This window comes from Passer domesticus, chromosome 10 (assembly GCF_036417665.1).
Source record: "Passer domesticus isolate bPasDom1 chromosome 10, bPasDom1.hap1, whole genome shotgun sequence".
Classification (NCBI taxonomy): domain Eukaryota; kingdom Metazoa; phylum Chordata; class Aves; order Passeriformes; family Passeridae; genus Passer; species Passer domesticus.
In genome coordinates, this window is record NC_087483.1 from 31,932,937 (window position 1) to 31,951,371 (window position 18,435).

Sequence of the window (18,435 nt, forward strand, 5' to 3'; positions counted from 1 at the left end):
GGCACCCTGCTTAAGGTGACAAGAAAACAGCTGAAGAAGGATCCTGGTAGTGTAGCTTTGACACTCTCTTGGGATGGGGCTTAGTGTCTTATACTCCTGACTATCAAAATGGCCTGTTAATATTTTACTTAATGTCTGAGCCATGCTTCAGCTATAAATCTCCATAGGAAGAATTGAGTAAAAAAATCAGACACTGCAGACAACACACATGTGGCAGAGTGCTGCCATGGTATTTAAATTCTAACCATTCTTCTGTGCTTAGTGGGTGTATAGAATGTGATTTCCTTTTTTTAAATGTATATGTCTTATATTTATTCCCTTCTCAAACCTGAAATCACCTCCCCACATATTCCCAACCAAGAGTGGTGGCCACTAGTCAGGAATGTACCAAGAGTCCGGTGGTTTGGGGGTTTCTGAGTTTCACAGTGCTGTAAAGTCATAAGAATTTAATTTTATAAGCAAGTGCCAGGCTAGTTTTTCTCCACAGCCCCAAGCCCTGACAACACATCCGTCTCTTTGGCCCAGGCTCTGAGTTCAGGCTCTTGGTCATGCTCTTTGCACCACTGGGGCTCAGGTGCTTTGCACTAAAATATAATTTTAAGGATATTTTCACAAAGGGAGACAGAGGGTCATCACCTGTGGGCATGGGAGCCTGAAAGGTGATCAAGTAACACCACTTTGTGATGTTCATGAGAGAGAAAAAATTGTTTCATCGTTTTAAAATGGGAGTCTCCAAGAATCCAAAGGTTCATTTTCTCAATTACTTTGCTTGTGTAGCTGGCCAGCAGGTAACCACGACCATCATCATAATTAGATCAAAAATTCAACTGTTTGAGAATTGAAAAGTGCAAAGCCATTGGCAGGGGCTGGAGGAACCAAAAGGGAGCCAAAGCTTCAGAAGAAAGAGAATGTCTCTCCCTTTCTTCTGCCAGCAATCACTTCAACAATCACCAAAATTATTCCCATGTTTGCATTTCAGGATATATTTCTTTCTTAATTTCTTTCAAGCCATGCATGTGACAGTAAGTAACTAAGGCTGCTGGAGGAACAAGAGTTGTGGCCTCGTAGGCACTGCTGTGAAATGAGGTGAATCTGATGGAAAAGGGAAACTGTGGGCAGCTCTGGAATAATTTTGTCGGGGACCATGTTTTTGCCCTCAGGACAGCTGTGCAGCAGCACACTTGGCTCAGTGTATGTGGCCTCCAAGCCCCTGTGCTGGGTTTCCTTCCCAGGGTGCTCTGGCCATGCACCCTCAGCCAGGATCTCCTACGTGCACTGAATCATGTGTTCATCTTTTTACTTCACTTTTCCCTTATTTTACTACCACAGGTTAAACCATTAGGTGATGTCATGGAGATCTTAATTCCCAAAGTGGTGCCAACCCATCCAGGAACTCCTTCTGGGAGATACAAGGCTTTGAAAATATTTTCAAGGAAGAAATCTTCTCAGCATTGCCTTTTTTATTTTATTTTTTTAAGTCTATCCAGCATATTTCTACCACGTCTCCTCTCTACATCATAGTCTTCAGCACTTAAATTTTCACCATTGGAAAAACTTTTTCTCAGTGCACTAATGTGCTCAGCTAATTTTGGATTCTTGCTAATCAAACTTTTTTCCAGCTGCAGCATACTTGCTTATTACTTAATATCAGATAAATCAGAACTGAGGCTTTTCTAGACAGCAAAATGGATAGTGGCACTGCTTGCAACAGCCAAAAATAGAAGATTTAGGATGGGACAAGATGAGACAGTCCTGCCTCCCTGGGCCACACATCTCTGGGGAGCAGGGGAGTCAACACTTGTCTGAAACTCCAGTTTGATCAGGACAACCAGCCTCTGCTGTAATATACTAAAAAAACTCTCAACAATTTAATTCATTGAGGGTCAAATCTTTCCTACTCAGGTAAGCCTGGAAGCATTTAGCTTTTTACAGAAGGAGTATGACAGGTGGCATTTCTCTGCCTGCTCCATGGTTGTGACTAATCTAGCTGAAAGACTGCATTGTTTTGGGAATTAGAAAATTAATTTTAAACTGTTTACTTCCTGTTGAGGATTTAGATGAGACTATGCCAGTGCTTTGACTAAATAGCTCCAGTCCTAAGTCTTCTTTCTCCTCACTCATTAAAAGCTCTTAACAGCTGCTGTCCAGTCCTATAGCTGCTGCTAACTTCTGGATCTATTCTGAGGTTGTTTACATACATTTCCCATAGGAATTAAATAATGCAGAATTACCACTTTCCCAGTCCTTGAACAATTTTTGTTAGGTAAAAACCTTCCTAGTGTTCCTTTCTGCATTGACCAACCCCTGCCAGCACACAGGTCAAGCTTACGGAAGAAGAGGGATTGTTTTGTGTGGAGTTTGGTGGGAACTATCCATGCACGTGACATTCCCTTGGACCCCCATACCTTGCTGGACTCAGGGAGGGATTCACCTCCAGCTCCCAAGAACCCCAGGGATGGCCCCTGCAGCTGGCAGGGCTCATACAGGCACTAAGTCACCAAGCATCTGCTACCAGTGTCCCCCCACACTTGGCACCCTCCAGCCAGCCCTGAAGAGCCCAAATGCCAGCCTTGGACCCTTGAGTGCCTACCAGCATCCTGCCCTCAGGGAACAACCCACCCAAATTCCCTGCTGCTGCCCAGATGTGGATCTGAAGCTACACTGAGCTGTGTTGAACCCAGCAGCCCTGTGGGACACAAAGCTGCCTCACCATGCATGGAGCAGTTGAATACAGTATCAGGCCTCAGATGGCTGGACTTTTGCCTCCAGGGGAATTTTAAGCTAATAAAAATTGGGGTAGACAGTCCCTTTCCTCTTCTCAGGAATGCCAGAGTCACTGGTAGGAAAAGATATTAAATTCTCGTGAACCTCTACCTAGGAACATTGTCTGTGCCCTTATACTTTGGATATGAACTGCTATTCACACCCAAGGCCTGTGTGCTTTCTAGTTTTGAGATTCAAATACTTCTTCAGCAAAGGAAAGGAGCTGAAATTGCTCAAGGTCAACCAGATTAAGGAGCACCCTTACATTGCTTGTACATCCATTCTCACTACTTTGCCTTGGCATGAAGTTTGGCTGCTGGAAGAGTGTGCTATCTCCAAACAGGGCTCCATCTTCTCTGACTGGAAAATTACTCTGAACATCTGCTCATTTCCTGACTAAGTAAGTTACTAGATCTATGGTTTAAACCTTGGAGGATACTGGAGTTCTTCCAGCTAAACCACTATGAATGCTCCACAATCCAAACCTCACTGCCAGCATGTGTGTCACAGCTGCTCAGTGGGACAGAGCATTGCTGTGAGGAGGGACTCCGCTCGTCTCTGATGTCAGCAAGGACCAGGCTCTGAAATGGCTGTGCCTTTTGAGCACTGCAAGACCAAAGCCATCTGACACAGCTGGTGCCTTCAGTAAAGCACATGCCCATTGCCACGGCCCCTGCAGGAACGAGACGCTTCTCCTCGTGCCTTGACCCGGATTAAACATGAGCTGGTCACTGCCTTGTGCTGTGGGAAATGAAGTCAGTCCCAACTCGAAGAAAACGCTGCAGGACATCTGGCTGCAGCTGACATTCTCTGGCCAGCACTTTGCAAACTCTGCTCCCCTCACCCCGAGATGGTGCCCAGCCCCTCGCAGCTGCCGAAGCCGAGGCTCTCCTGTGCCCAACCGCGCCAAATAAACCAGAGACCAAACCCGTGCTTCTTACAAACAGATTTATTTGCATTTTGACTGGAGCACAGATTCTAGATACAGATTTCTTCTGCACAACAGTACAAGAGCCAGTGCAAAATATGCTTTTTTTTTTATTTATTCATGTACAAAAAAAACCCCCAAAACCAACAAACGAAAAGACGAAGAGTGTGGCAGTATTTACTCACAACTGGTACTCCTCAGCCTCCCATCGACCCACCTCCACTCGCCCTTGCCCATCATGCCAACTTTGTGGCCAGCATGCCTGCCTCTAACAGCTGCATTGCCAGTGAAGAGAGAAACTCCCCTTTGAAAGATAAACACTCACCCCAAGCAAACCGGGACAGCAGGCTACTTTGAAAAGTTGAGCACACCATCTGGTCACCAATGCATCCCCCACCAGGGAGCAGAATTTTGAGGGAATGGAAAAAAAAAGGTACAAATCAAAAATGCACAAAAAAATAGGCACTAGCTTAACCCATTTGTTAGAGAGAGCCAAGGACGTTAGACCTCCAGTCTGCCTTCTCATATTCACCCACAGTAGTGATGATCAAAGCCAAACACTCCCCACTCTGAGTACCCTGTGCTGTCAAACAGATTATAATCTAATGAAAATATTTCTATTACTAGCATAAAGTTAAACCATTTCATAACTGGAGGAGAAAGAGAAGCTACAGTCTGAATATAAGCATTTCTTTGAGAAGTAAAAAAAAATCCCAACAGATAAGAGACAAAAACACCTGTTTGAGTCATCCACCAGATGATTGTTAGAATTACAGTCAATGCTTAAGCAATACAACACTGAGCTAGGAAAAGTCATCGTATGGTTGTTCTGCTTATGGAGTAGCCTTACTAGTTCACAAAGCACTGGGCAATCTATTTCTCTGTTGCTCTAACTAATTTTCAGAAGCTGCAATGTAGAACTGCAGTGTTAGTGAAAGAATATGCTCATCTTCACCACGGCCTGGGATTTGTATCGCAGAAATTCATCAGACTTACATCACTCCAAGTGTACCATGTCCAAATCACCTAGTTGCTACTATGGACTTTTACATTTCTACCCAAGGAATGGCTGGGTTTTGAAGCTTGATCAACCAGAGTCTTTTACATTGAACTGCAACTAAACAAAGCAGAGTACCAGTTAAAGCCAAAGAACACATGTACTCAGCACAAATATGTGTTGATACAGTACAGTATGTATGTGGATATATATGTATATATATATGCATATATATGTATATGTTACATTATAAGGAGAGTGCCATTCAGGGCTTCTCAAATGCAAGAATCCTCTTACCACCTCTGAGTCTTGAAACTTCAGCCCATTCAATTTCACACTAAGACAATGAGAACTCCAGTATTTTCCATATTGAATGATTATTTCTATTTTAGCCAATTAACCATGCGGGGCCAGCAGAAAGAACAGGAGCTTTAATTTTAGTAGCACCAGTCCTGCCACCTCAATCAGATGGCCAAGATTTTATCACCAGATCGTTTGCCCTCTCCCTACCCTGCAGTTGTGTATCATAGGCATTACTGTGAGTTTTCCAGACATTACCATAGTCATATTAATTGATCTCTATCATTTTACTCAGTTGATAGAGAAAATGCCACAATTTATGAAATTTCAAACAGACAGTACAGATCTGACAAGAATGCAAGTTTATACTTTGCAGTACTGGCTAGAGTCACATTGGTATTAATCACATCATGATTCTGCCTTTTCATCCCCAGCAAGCCCACTTTTACTCATAGTGGCTGTCATCATACATACAACTCAAGAGTGGACAGCTTGAGAAACTGTTGTTACTCACTGTTATCCTAAGACTCAGTCCTTATAAAGTTCTGCTGCACAAATTTCACACATAGCTGTAAAAAGTTCCAGTTAAATAATTTTGAGTAGGTTTTCTTACTTTTTAAGAAAGAAATAGAAGCAACAACAATAAAAAAAGAGTAAAAATAAGTGTAACAGGCACTTAATAAAAAACTAAAGCTATTTAGATGAGTGGGAGCTGCTCACCTCCCTTGCCTTTAGTCTGTCTAGAATTTAGATATCTATCATGTCACCCTGATTTTTTAAGATTTTCTAAGCCTTCTGCTGCTTGCATTCTTGTAGCAAACTTTCTCACACACTTTCTGTAAACAACTTATTGTTTTGCATTCTTTTATAGAGGATGAGAAATTTGATGAAACTGTTGGTTTGCCCAGTGTCATTGGAGAAGTGTCACTTTCACCCTCCAATCCACTGTCACCTTTAGAAATCTATAAATGTTAGAGTCAGAAAATAAACTTCCCTTTTCTACCTTGAGAACGGCAGCGTGTTCACGTGGTGCTGTTTCCTGTCCTAGAGCAACACCATCCCAGACTCAACATTTGTGCTTCCTCCACTCTTGAGGAAACAAAAGTTCCCTTCTGGAGGCTGTCACTTCCACAAACGGGTCAAACAAGTCCCTCTAGGGATGGCAGATCCAAGGAGAGTCAGGGATTACCTGACACACAGGTGAGACAAGTCTTTCTTCTCTCTCTGCACCTTCCTCAAGGGCAGCAGTGGAGGTGCTGATCTCCCCTCTCTGGTGACCAGCAGCAGAAGGGAGGGAATGGAGTGAAGCTGAATCAGGGCAATTCAGACTGGACACTGGAGAAAGGTTCTCTCTGGGAGGGTGGTTGGTCACTGGGACACGCTGCCCAGGGACTTCCCTTGCCCCTGCTCATGGCACCAAGCCTGCCAGAGTTCAAGGAGCACCCGGGCTGCTCTGGACAACACTCATAGTCACATGGATCAGTTTTAGGTACTCCTGTAAGGACCAGGGCACTGGACTCTGTGACCCTTCACAGTCCCCTTCAACTCAAGACAATCTATGATTCTACACTGAAGTAACTCAAAATTAATGCTATTGAAACACTATGAGGACTTTGGAATATAATTCCTTATGGGCAAGAGCTGGTTTTTAAAAGAATCAAGAAGTTAAGACATTTTATAACAAGCAAACAGTTCTCAGTCCCTAACTCTGGCAGCAAAGCCATCTCTATGCTTTCTTCACTCTACTGTGTATCAGTATTGCTGTGTCCCATCAGTTACAGGGCTATCACATCCAAGTGGATATGATGTGATACAGGCTACACTCCTGGAAACTTCAAGGTCTACTTAGAACCTTCCAATGAGGTCAGATTCACCTGAGCTATGTGCCAATGACAGCCACACCATGCACTGGGCCAATATTACACAGCAGGATGAAAAACCACAGCAAACATACTTCTTCCAAAGCACCTTCTAGAAAATAAAGCAAGCAGCTCCTGGTACACAAGGACACACTGGTCCCACGTGCTCACAAAGGCATCTGGAATTAATTCACTGTTTTGCAAGGCAGCTGTGCATGGCCACAACCTGGATTCCATGACCAGGAGCTCCTCCTCACCTACACAGCTTGGTTCTCAACCAAGAAGCCTCAATTCCTTCATTTCAGAAGGGGGAACCACCACGTCCCAAAGCCTAGACATCCTTTTTGCATGCCTACAATTCATAGAGCATCCAGGACAGTCAGTTGAGCAAGATCGTGCCTAAGTAGACATTGCTGCTCAATTAGCTGAGTTGGCTCAAGGTTTTCCCATTGTAACACAAGTTTTCTATTCTAGTATTATTTTCAGTGAAAAAAAAAAAAATCAGTGGAGATGGGTGGGGGTTTTTTGCGCAAAACTTGATGCTTTAATGAAAAAAAGGTTGCTTTTCTCAATATTTTGCTGTTTATTTCTGTTGGGAAAACTTGAAACACATAACTTTTGTCAGAGAAATATCAGTCCGTGTCTGTCCGAATTCCTCCGGTGTCAGCTGGGAGCTGTAATTCAAGGGCTCCACGGCCCCCTCTTTCCCTGGGCACCTCTCCAGCCCTCATGACGCATTCCCTGTTTGACTAACCCAGGGTAGGAGCATCATGGGATCTGTAATTCAGCCAAAGAGCTCAGCCCCAAGGGAGACATGGCGCGCAAGGCACTTGAATGACAATTTCTGAGGGCTGCAACAGTAGCTCAAACTGATGCTGCTTTAAGGGCCAAATGGATTTAATTAAATGTTTCCATTTCAAAAGGCTGGAACATTTTATTCAGTGTTTTCCAGCTGACAACGTCTCATTTTTTGAAAAATTTCCTTTCCAGGAAAATGTTTGGTATTTCAGCTTTCCATGACAGTTCAGGATGAAATCAAATGTTCAAGAATCAGATTTTGATGGTGCATGGACACTCAGTTTGGGGAAACAGCCATATTATTTAGCTGTCAGAAGTGAAATGATTTCATCCATGCAAGAAAGGTGTGATCCAGTTTGCCTTTGACTTCAGTGGAAGGCACCTTTTTAGCTTAATGGAGTCTGGAAAGAGTCCCAAAAGACCAAGGGAGGTTGGAGCTGATCATACTTACAGATACAGGAAACAGGAGTCAAAAGTGAAAGAGCAAGAATGTAAGAAGCAGCAACTAAGATGATCTGTTAACTGGTCTTGATCAAAACAGTTTTACTCCAGTAACAGGATGAAAATCCATTAAGATTATAACTTCTAATTCCCAGTTACAGTAAAGATAGCAGTTAATCACTAATTTGTAGAGCAGAATAAATCCACAGTATGAATTTGTCATGAGCACTATAGCTTCCAATGCTCAAAACAGTTCCTAGAAAACCTTCATATGCTCCATTCAAGGAGACTACTCTTAAGCTACACATAATAATATGGTACTGAACTGCTCACCACAAGTTGTCTGTCCTCCCTTGAACCCCCTCAGAACTGTTCTGCTGGACTGGTACTACAGAAGGTCTGTCAGGAGGGACCAGGGTCTCTGGACTTTGAGCACATCTGCAGGTGGAGAACAGCTAAGTGTGGGCCTTCAGAGCTGACACTTTGGGTGAAGGCTGGGCACCAAACCCACCCTCTGCATTGCCCAATCTGCTTTGGGAGGTAGCCCCAAGCCTTCCACCTCAAAGAGTACAAGAGGAGCCCTGGGGAGTCCACATCCATCAGCATCAGGGTGTGTGTTGAAAGCAAGAGAGCACTCAGAAGTAAGTAAATCAATTCACCTGAACATGAGGGGTGAAGAAAATTGGGATTTGTTTATCTTTCATTTCCCTTTAGTACAAGGCAGATGTTTCTAAGTAATAAGCAGAAACCTCTACAATTTTCAAGACTGAAGAGGAAGGGAGGGAGGAAAAAACATGTACAAGCTTTGAGGATGTGCTCCAGCTTAAAAAAAAAAAAGAACCAAAACAAAAATCAAACAAAAAAACCAAACCCACCAAAATCACACACCACCAAAAATTTCTATCTGTAAAAGCAATTTTTTTCTTAAGCCGTTTGGGAATTCTTCGTTCACAGGAGCATTTACCCAGAAGGTTCTTTGTGTTTCCAGTCTAGGTTGTAGCAATCTCAGTGAGGCACTAAGTTTTAGGCCGTTAAAGTCTCTCTGAGCAGCACGGTCATTTTAAAATGATGTGGTAGCCATCATTGCTTTCAGCTGTAACAAAGAAATGCAAAGCATATTTTCATTGCTTTTAAGAAACACCAGAGATACAGAACTTCAAATTTTCTTTCCAGGTAGTTTGCCATAGTTCATACACTTGTTTCACAACCCACTCATGAAAACCAATGTTGAACACCTAAGTCAAATAATTTACATTAAAAATCCCCTACATACTATCATATTTTATCATTTTATTCAAAGGCTTCCTGCTCTTTTATGTCCGTGGTGTCAATGGATTTATGGAATTTTTGTAACAGTGTAACTGGGAGTAAAGCATTGATCAGTCTATCATAGTGTAGTCAACAGCTTGACTTACACTAGATTAGATTACTTATCTTTTCAGGACAACAGCATTGAGTTTGTGATAATGTTTAGTGCAATTGAAAGGAGGAATTATCTTTAGAGTAACAGGTAACAGCAGCAGCAATACACACCTTTCAATGTACTGATAACAAAACAGGATTCGTCTTGGAAGTTTTGCACCATCTGAAGGGCAGAAGAAAAAAAGCCAACACAATATATTTTTAGCAATTAAATTCACATTTCCTTCAGAACCAGTATAGACTTAGAGGAGAGGTATTAAACAGCATTTGGTGTCTAGTCCTGGAAAGTCCTGAGTAACCCTGCCCATGAGATTGTTAACGTACATGACTGATCAATTAAGGTCCTTGCAATTGCTAGTGTGTTTAAGGGAAGCTCACACTAAATGTGCTTGCCTGGAACTCATCTAGCCTATTCAGCATTTAACATCCTCTTTGCAGCTCTTGATGCTCAAGGTTCTTATACCACTCCAATTATTCTATTAAAGATCATGCTCTTTGTTGCTTTCAGTGAAGATGTATTAGTTTAGACAGGATTAAGATAGTCCCTTTCCTAAAAATCCAACAATGGTAATTACATATTCAGCTAAACGATGGAGCTCAGCTGAACTTACATCAGCATTTAAAGAATACCTGGAAGGGGTAAACCCCAAGAAATAGACTCTCTGCTGAGTAAAGGAATTGCTGAAAAGCCACCTCAGCAGCATCCATCTGGCTATTTTGATCAGATATTAGTACTGATGCTGTGCTTGCAGGATTCGTTTACCTGTTTGTATTTTGTCAAGGAACACAAATTATAGTTGAAACTGTTATGAGAAGCAAGGCAAATCATGGGAAGAAAGACTAGAACCTTAAGTTATTTGAGCTACTCATGAGAGGCAACTAGATTTTCAGAAGAGGTGCAGATTCTAGTGGTACCTTTAAATAAGGAGATAAAGATTATTTCAGTTGCAATATTAAAAGTCCATTTAAGATTCATCCTTAGTCAATGCTTCCTCCCATCTTAGAGTAGCTATGTGGGACAGAGGAGGTGAATTACCTCACACCAGGGGGTGTCTCATATAGTTGAAGCAAATGCTGGACACAATTCCAGAGAAGGGAGGCGTGACCAGAACCTCTCTGATCAGTTCACAAAATTCAGCTTTGTCAAAAAGCCTTCTCCTAGCTACTGAGGATCATTCAAGAAGTGCATTTTTCAGATGTAAGTTCTCACATCAAAATACCCTTTTCAACTTAGACTGATCTCCCTATACTCTTTTGGATTTAACATCCAGCCTCTACTCCTTCACATCAAACTTCTCTGGCCAGTTTTGTGTGTCTTTGCCTAATGATGCATGAAGTACATTCACAGAGTGCCACACTCTTGCCACTATAGTACTAGAACAAGAAAAAAATATTAGAAAAGCAATAGAACTTGTTAATAATTGACTTAAGCAAATACTTAAAGCCTTATACCCAGGCTGGTTCATGCAATTCCCCTACCAAGAGCTGCCTCCAAGCACTTTGCATCCATAAAGCATCAAAGTTTCAGATTTAATCAGGCTGGAATAGCAAGGAGACTTTAGGAATAAGCATTACAGCCTTCAATTTAGGCTCCAGTTGAGACCTATGCTCTGCTTCATTTGTTTTAACAATGCTTCTTATAAATGAAGCTCCTTAAGTGATTCTGGTGCATGAATGAGTAAGTAATTTAGTAGAGGAAAAAGAGGAAGAAGGGCAACTCACTATTAACCTGTAAGTTAATGGAATGGACTAAATTAAGGCATCATATAATGGGACACAAACAGTAGCAGAGGTCCATAAATTAAAGCATGCATATAGTGACAGACCCAGTGCCTGGAAACATGGGCCAAGATGTAAAACTAATTGTCCTACAGATTTTAAAACTTACCTTCTTTGGGCAACTTACCTATTTAATCTATAAAGTTCTTACTTTAGATCCTCCCTTCAAAATGTGTGTAAGTAGCCAAAATGAAAATAAATTCATAGAATCATTTAGGTTGGAAAAAATACCTAAGATCACCATGCATAAACACTGACCTGGCACCAGCAAGCCCAACTCTAAACCAGGTCCTCAAGTGCCACAGTTACATGACTTTTAAACACCCCCAGGGATTGATGGTAACTCAACCACTTCCCTGAGCAGCCTGTTCCAATGCTTGGTAACCCTTTCAATAAACAATTTTTTTCCTAGTACCCAATCTAAACTTCACCTAGCATACAACTGGAGGCCATTTCTTCTCATCCTGACACTTGTTACTTGGGAGAAGAGACAGAGGCCCACATTGCCACAACCTCTTTTCAGGTAGAGCGCAATAAATGACCAATTTTGTTTTGTTTTGCTTTAAAAAAGCAAACAAGAACCCCAACATCTTTTACAAAGAAAGGTATTGAAGCCACACCAAAATCAGTGTTGTGCATGCTGATTCACTACTTTAACTTGTTGGGATTAATGGCTTCACAATTCTCCCCTGAAGATGCATTCCATAATTTCAAAGTTCATTCTAACTTCAAGAAGTCAGACAACTGTTCCACCTGTGACAAAGATGCAGCCCCCTTACCTCATTGCTCACCAACACGTGGATGCCCGTGGGTCCCTGCCGGTAGATCCGATTGATCTGCTGTGGAGAAATGCTGTACAGGTTTGCAATCTTCTCCAGCAGCTCCAGCGTGGTCAGCTCCTCTAAGAAGATTGCATGATACACTGCAACAAGTGGAAAGCAGCTACAGAACAGCAAGTACAGATGGCACCAAGACACTCAACATCAAAAACCAAATGGGTTTAAGATGAAGGTTCAAACGGAATAAACAGGCTTAGTATTTTAAAGCATCCCCAAATATCTGGCTTGATGATTAGCAGAAAAATACCCACTATTCCTATGTAGCAGGCAATTAAAACACACACAACTTGTACCCAGAGGAAAACATGGGGACTAACGCACTTGCACTTGGGGACTAATTACAACTTTCACCCTGAGGCACTAAAACAGCCTTCTCATAAATCTGCTTATATTTTTGGATAATCATCTTTTACTGATTTTTGAAGTTTAAAAAAAGAATTCAATTAAAGAGTAAAACACATGCTATGTCACACAAAAGCAGTATTTTATACCATTCACTAATCCCATAGGCACAAACTAAAACATACAATGTATAAGGTAACAACATGGATGACAGTATTGTTTTGGAAATCTAATACAAATTATAGTTACCAAGTAGGAAAGCTGTACCTGTTTATTACTAAATTCAAGATTTAAGGATAATCTTTGTTTTCATTTGATTGTACATGTGTCATGAGGGATGACAAATTCCCAAAAGCTTCGAACTTTTAGGAATTATAATCCAAATTTATACAGACCTTCCATTTCCCTGATTTTTTTTCAGACAATACATAATCTAAAGACATTTAGATTATGTATTGTTGGATGTGGATGGAAGGGTGGTTTTTAATGCTGTTGTCCCTACTAAGAACTGAATAGAGATTTGGCATTCTGCAGATAATTTGTAAGCTGGGTCTGTCCCCCAGGCAGACAGTGCCATTTGGAATCTGTAGCCGCAAAACCATAACCAAAGTGGCAAAACTGAGATAAACAAAATCCCTTCAAACACTAAGGACACCAAGCTGTCCTGCACAGGAACTCAGGCAGAAAGCAGCATTCTCACCAGGTAAGTGTTTAACAAAATCCATACCTAAGAACTTACCACAAAGACTGCCATCTCCATTTTCTCGTTTTTGGTGGAGATGGGACCTGTTTTGCTCTGGTTCTTGACAGACATAAATTGTCATCTTGGGCCTCACATTTCTATGGATTAATCAAAAAAAGTAGTAAGTTATTTAGTAGACCTGAAATAGTTCCAAGTCAGCTATCAAACAGTAAGAGATGGAATCATTCAGGCCATGCACAAGTAACAAACTAAGGGACAGCCTTGATGCTGGTGACTAGACAGCTCAGGATGTCTCGAAGAGATCCCTGGGAGGTGATGCAGAGCACCTTAATCTTTCCAAGATCAGGTAAGAATAAACAGTTTACAGCACTGGCTAAGCAGTTCATCATACCTGCCTCTACTGATTTAAATCCTGCTCAGCTGTAGAATTTATGAGCAGCATAGGGCAGCGTAGGCTGTGTACCTCATGAAATGGATGCAATCTATCAGCTGATAGCAAATAAACCACTAGATATCCACATTATGCTGCTTTATTTTGGTAACATTTCTGAGCTGTGCTTGGACGCGAGTATCATTGTGATCTCCAGCCCATGAGAAAGCCTCTCAGAAGTATTAAGAGGGAGTCTAAATGCTACAGCTGCAGGATTAACTTCTAGTTAACACTGAAATTATCAAGGGATCACAAAAAATAGGAAGGAAATAGTACAAACCTTCCTTTAATTGCATTAAAGAGCCGAATTCCATCAGCAGGCCCACAGATTTGAACAAAATCTTCTTTGGACATCTTCAGTAAGTCGGCACCTACATATTTCAAATTGATTTTTCTTCAGAAGTTAAGCAAATCTCAGCTTCCAAATAGTATGTATGAGCAGCAGAAAAGGGCAGGGGTAGAGGGCGTAGAGAATCCACAAAGCTAAACCAGATCAATTTACACAGAGAAGTTGCAAATTCAGAGAGGTGTGCACTTTAAATCAATCACTGTGAAACAGAAAGCTGGAAGCTGCCAAAAGAACAGTGCTGCACTGGAAAATACTCCAGCCAACTCATAAACAAGGTAGATGTTTCACACTCGCCATTAAATGACCTGGTCTTCTGTAACTGTCACATTCACTGAGTTACTACATCATGTTGCAAGTCAGAGAGAGTCTCCTCATGGTTTCAACACCTTTAACAACTGTCCCTTCCACCATCTCACTGGTGTGCACAACTACTGAATGGGAGGGCACAGTGAAGGTGCCAGATGCTTCTTAAATGTGCACATGTACAGGATGAGAGGCCGTAGACAGAAGATTAAATGCTGATTAGATATAAGAAAAAACATTTTCACTGTCAGAATAGTTAAGTATTTGAAGAGGTTGTTTAGAGAGACTGTGGAACTTCCAGCCTTGGGAGATGTTCAAAGGCAACTACACAAGGCCCTGGGCTTGCTTTGAAATTACACTTCATAAACTTAGGAAGTCCCTTCCATCTTAACTTATTTCCTTCCATTTTTACTTACTTTGTAGGCCTACAAACTGTTTTGACAAATGATAACTATCTAAGAACCAAAGAACAACCACACTGGATCAGACCAAGGATGCCATCAGAAGTGGCCAGCAGCAGATGCTACATGAGCTGCACTTACAGAAGTGAAAAAACCCAGAATATTTGGACTGTTTAAACTCACCCGAAAAACTTGAGAAGAGTCTACAGAATGGAGAGAACCTATTACGATGAAGCCACTGCTGGGCATCTTGAATAGAAGCAGAAGGAAGGAGATGCTACATTGCAAAAAGAATAAGAAGGTCTTGAAATGAACTGTTCACCAGTGTCCTAAAAGAGAAAAGCACCACATTAACATGATCTCAAGTACTTACATCATTGCTGGGAGGCAGGAGCTCCATTTGGTGGGTTGGAGAACTGTTGCTAAAAGAAATTATATAAAGTTGGAAGAGAAAAAAAACCATTAATTTAAATTTTACATTGCAGTGTCCATCCTCTTCCCCCTTCTCTATTTGACTCAACTTTCACAAGTTACATCCAACTTGGCTTTTTTTGTCTCTCAGATGTTTAAAAAGGTGTTCAAAATTTGGAACAAGAATAAAAAAAAAACAAACACCACTCTCTACCTGAGTCTTTTGTTGGTCAGTTGAGGTCCTCAAAACAGAGACAAAGACCTCAGGTTTACTGACCTCAATCAAGCTTTTCCATATGGTTGACTCACTAATGGGACATCTTCTAAGTAAGAAAATTGTAACCTACAGGGTGGCTGAACTTGAAATTCCTATGAGCCAGAAATATCTTAACTGAATCCACTGTCTAATAATAATTCTTTACAAAGACTGAATAAAGGTTTTTATAATTCAGCCCTGGTGTTACCTTAAACACAGACAAGTGCCATAAATCATGCAAAACCACATTTCTACTAAATTCTCCTAAACACAGACAGGACTCGTAAACTTATCAGGGATTTTACCAAAGGAAAAAAAATACTCAGCAAATCTCTACTAACACAAAATTTTGTAATTTCAGTGTTTGTTCTTTTTCACAGTTTGAGGGGATTCACTGAAAATTAGTGATACAACATGGATTAATACAACACGGTAATTAAGTTGTGTGGGAAGGCAATAAGATGGCAGAGTCCTACCAAAAGAAAAAGGCCTGTACCAAATTCCTAAGGGGAAGTATGTAGCAGGGAGGACTGATAAGTACTGAGGGACACTGCTGTACCTTTCTGGCACCAGTTATCAACCTCAGCATTCCAGAATCACTAGAGCTGTCTCATTATGATGGCTATTTAATGACTTAAACATGTCTTCATTAATCCTTTGATCTGAAATGGCTGTTTTGACCCAAACAGGATTTCTTTACATGTCATCCACCTAGGAATTCAGCACCCCAAACTGCCTTTAGACAGAAGGTAAGGAAGAAACACCAACTGTGAAGAGGTGCTGAAAGCCTCTAACACACTTGTGAGAAGATGCTGGGGTTGGTGGTACAGGGCATGGTTTGGTCTCACCAGGAGTTGCCCTGGAGGCCCTCTGATGCTCACCTTCCAGCCACCACATAAACAGTGCATGTACAAACAGTACTCTGCATTACAGGGGATTCCTGCATGGAAGGTCTTAAAGGCTTTTGGAAAATACTTTCTCCTTGCCAGAAAGGGGGCAGGTCCTTAACATAATTTTGCAGGACACACAAAGGCTACCATATCAACAGGAAAGATAAAGCATGTATTTGTTACATACCCATCTCCGAGGTTGAAGCTGTTGGGAGAACTGTTGTAGCTTGGAGATGGAGCATTGTTCATTTGATAAGGCACATCTGGCCAGGGAGAGCACTGTTGGAAGAAAGGCAGCGGGGAAACTTTCATAAGGATGGAAATAAAGGATTTGATTCTCCTCTAATACCACATTCATGCTGTTGCCACGCCACTAACTTCAGCTCATCACTCCTGCTGGGAGGAGGAGACGGGCCATGGATTTTCTACACTGCTCTCCAAGTGGGCTGTCAGGGGGCCAAGATTGATTCCAGTTGTGCATTCCACATTTCTTTCTCCCATTTCACAAAGCCTGTCCCCAAATAACACTGGGCCAAAGTGTGCACAGCTGTAAGTCAGAGCAACGCCAGTAAGTCAACTCAGACTGAAGGCAGCAATGATACAGAAATACCCCTGGTCTCAATTATAAACCCCTAATTAAATCCAGGCAAGAGTGACAAAAATGCTCCTGTGGCATTGCTTCAGGTTTATACCAGCAAAAGAGCAGAATTTGAACCAGCCTGCTGAAACTTCTGGCTATTAGTCAAACAGCTCCAGTCATAAATGGGTACTAAGTGGAGAAAATTTAAGATGGACAGACAGACACAAAGCTAGTAAAAACCTTCACAAATATAGGTCACACTCCACATTCCATGACAGTAGTGTAAAACCAGAGCAACCCAGCTAGAATTGGTGACTCTGTTCTGAATTTAAGCCACAGTAATCAGCAGGAGAAATCTAGCCCTGTTGAACCCCCCACCACCAAGAGCTCAAGAAAATGCTCTGTAGTGGCCTTGTTTGCAATGATAAAAAGACAGCAAGTGTAGCTTTGGAGCTTTATCATCTCCACAAACACTAGCAAATATTTTATAATCTCCACAAGCACTGGCAAATATTTAACTCTTTGGCAACCCACATTTCCCCACGCAATATGTCAAAGTGCATCAGAGCTCACAGGGAGAGTCTGGGACCTGCCAAGTCAGTAGAATTAGGTCTGTCAATCAGAAAACATGCTGGTTGCTCCTGGCAACATGAGAAACATGGAGTGGGAGAGATCGGCTCTCACAAACAGGAAGTTGATTCAAATTAAGAATAATTAACATAATTTTTGGAAGTCCAGCAAGCTGCTCCAAAAAAAGAACTAAATCAAATAAGTCATTCCCATAGCGAGACTGAACAACACTTTTAAATCCCTTTCTCGAGTCCTGTTGCTAACTAATTCCACAGTCTATGGTAAGTTTATACAAACATCTTAGTAACGACAGGAAGGGGCAGAAACACATAAAACTCTACAGCAGATGGATCAGAATATGAGACACAAGACATCCCTAGACTAAAACCCAGAATCCTGCATGTCACAACAGCTTCATAGGCACATTCACAGAAAAACAGATGAATAATTTAATTAGACAGCCTATTCATCTGCTCAAGTGTCCCATCTCCAACGTGAGCTCTTGCCAAGCAGTTCTGAAAAAAACCACAGACATCTGCATTTTCATACAACTGGCACCTGAGGGCCATGACAAGTGCCCAGGAACACAGTGGTGAAAATCAAGAAAGTTGTTGGGGTTTCTTTTTGTTTGTTTTTTTTTTTTTTTTTTTAAGCCAGGCTGCTACGGGTTAGTTTATATCCCAAGACATAAGAAACTTTGGCATCTTTCATAAATTTCAACAGTGAGTCATTTTATAATTTTGCTTCACTCTCAGTTTCACTCAGATCTGAGCACACATGTCTCCACAAGACAATCTCCAGGGTGCAGATGCTGTTTTCTTTTAAATTTATCTCCCAGCATGATGTAGTATGATGTGTCTAAAACACTTTACCTCTGTGAGAATAGTTGTCTCATAGGAAGGCTGATACTTCTCCTTCTCTTGGGTGGTCTTCTTTTCCATTTTTTCCCTGTCAGTCTTCTGTTTTCTGTCTGCTCCTTTAGGCTATAAGTACAAGCACAGGCTCTCCCTTATGCCAAGCATTACAAGTTTGGAGACAGAGGCCAACAGATTTATCTAATCTATTCACAAAAGC

The 18,435-nt window shown here is 41.5% G+C and overlaps 1 protein-coding gene across 1 annotated transcript in view; it reads right to left on the reverse strand.

The window, feature by feature from the left end:
- Window positions 1–3,694: 3,694 nt before the first annotated feature.
- TFCP2L1 (transcription factor CP2 like 1) overlaps window positions 3,695–18,435 on the reverse strand; it is a 35,597-nt gene continuing 20,856 nt past the window's right edge. The window contains exons 7-15 of the mRNA XM_064434987.1: window positions 18,234–18,344; window positions 16,399–16,490; window positions 15,028–15,076; window positions 14,838–14,931; window positions 13,882–13,972; window positions 13,208–13,308; window positions 12,067–12,209; window positions 9,620–9,671; window positions 3,695–9,179 (exon numbers count right to left, since the gene is read on the reverse strand). Coding sequence (XP_064291057.1) covers window positions 9,142–9,179; window positions 9,620–9,671; window positions 12,067–12,209; window positions 13,208–13,308; window positions 13,882–13,972; window positions 14,838–14,931; window positions 15,028–15,076; window positions 16,399–16,490; window positions 18,234–18,344 — 771 coding nt within the window. The 3' untranslated portion in view covers window positions 3,695–9,141. The remainder of the gene's footprint in view (window positions 9,180–9,619; window positions 9,672–12,066; window positions 12,210–13,207; window positions 13,309–13,881; window positions 13,973–14,837; window positions 14,932–15,027; window positions 15,077–16,398; window positions 16,491–18,233; window positions 18,345–18,435) is intronic.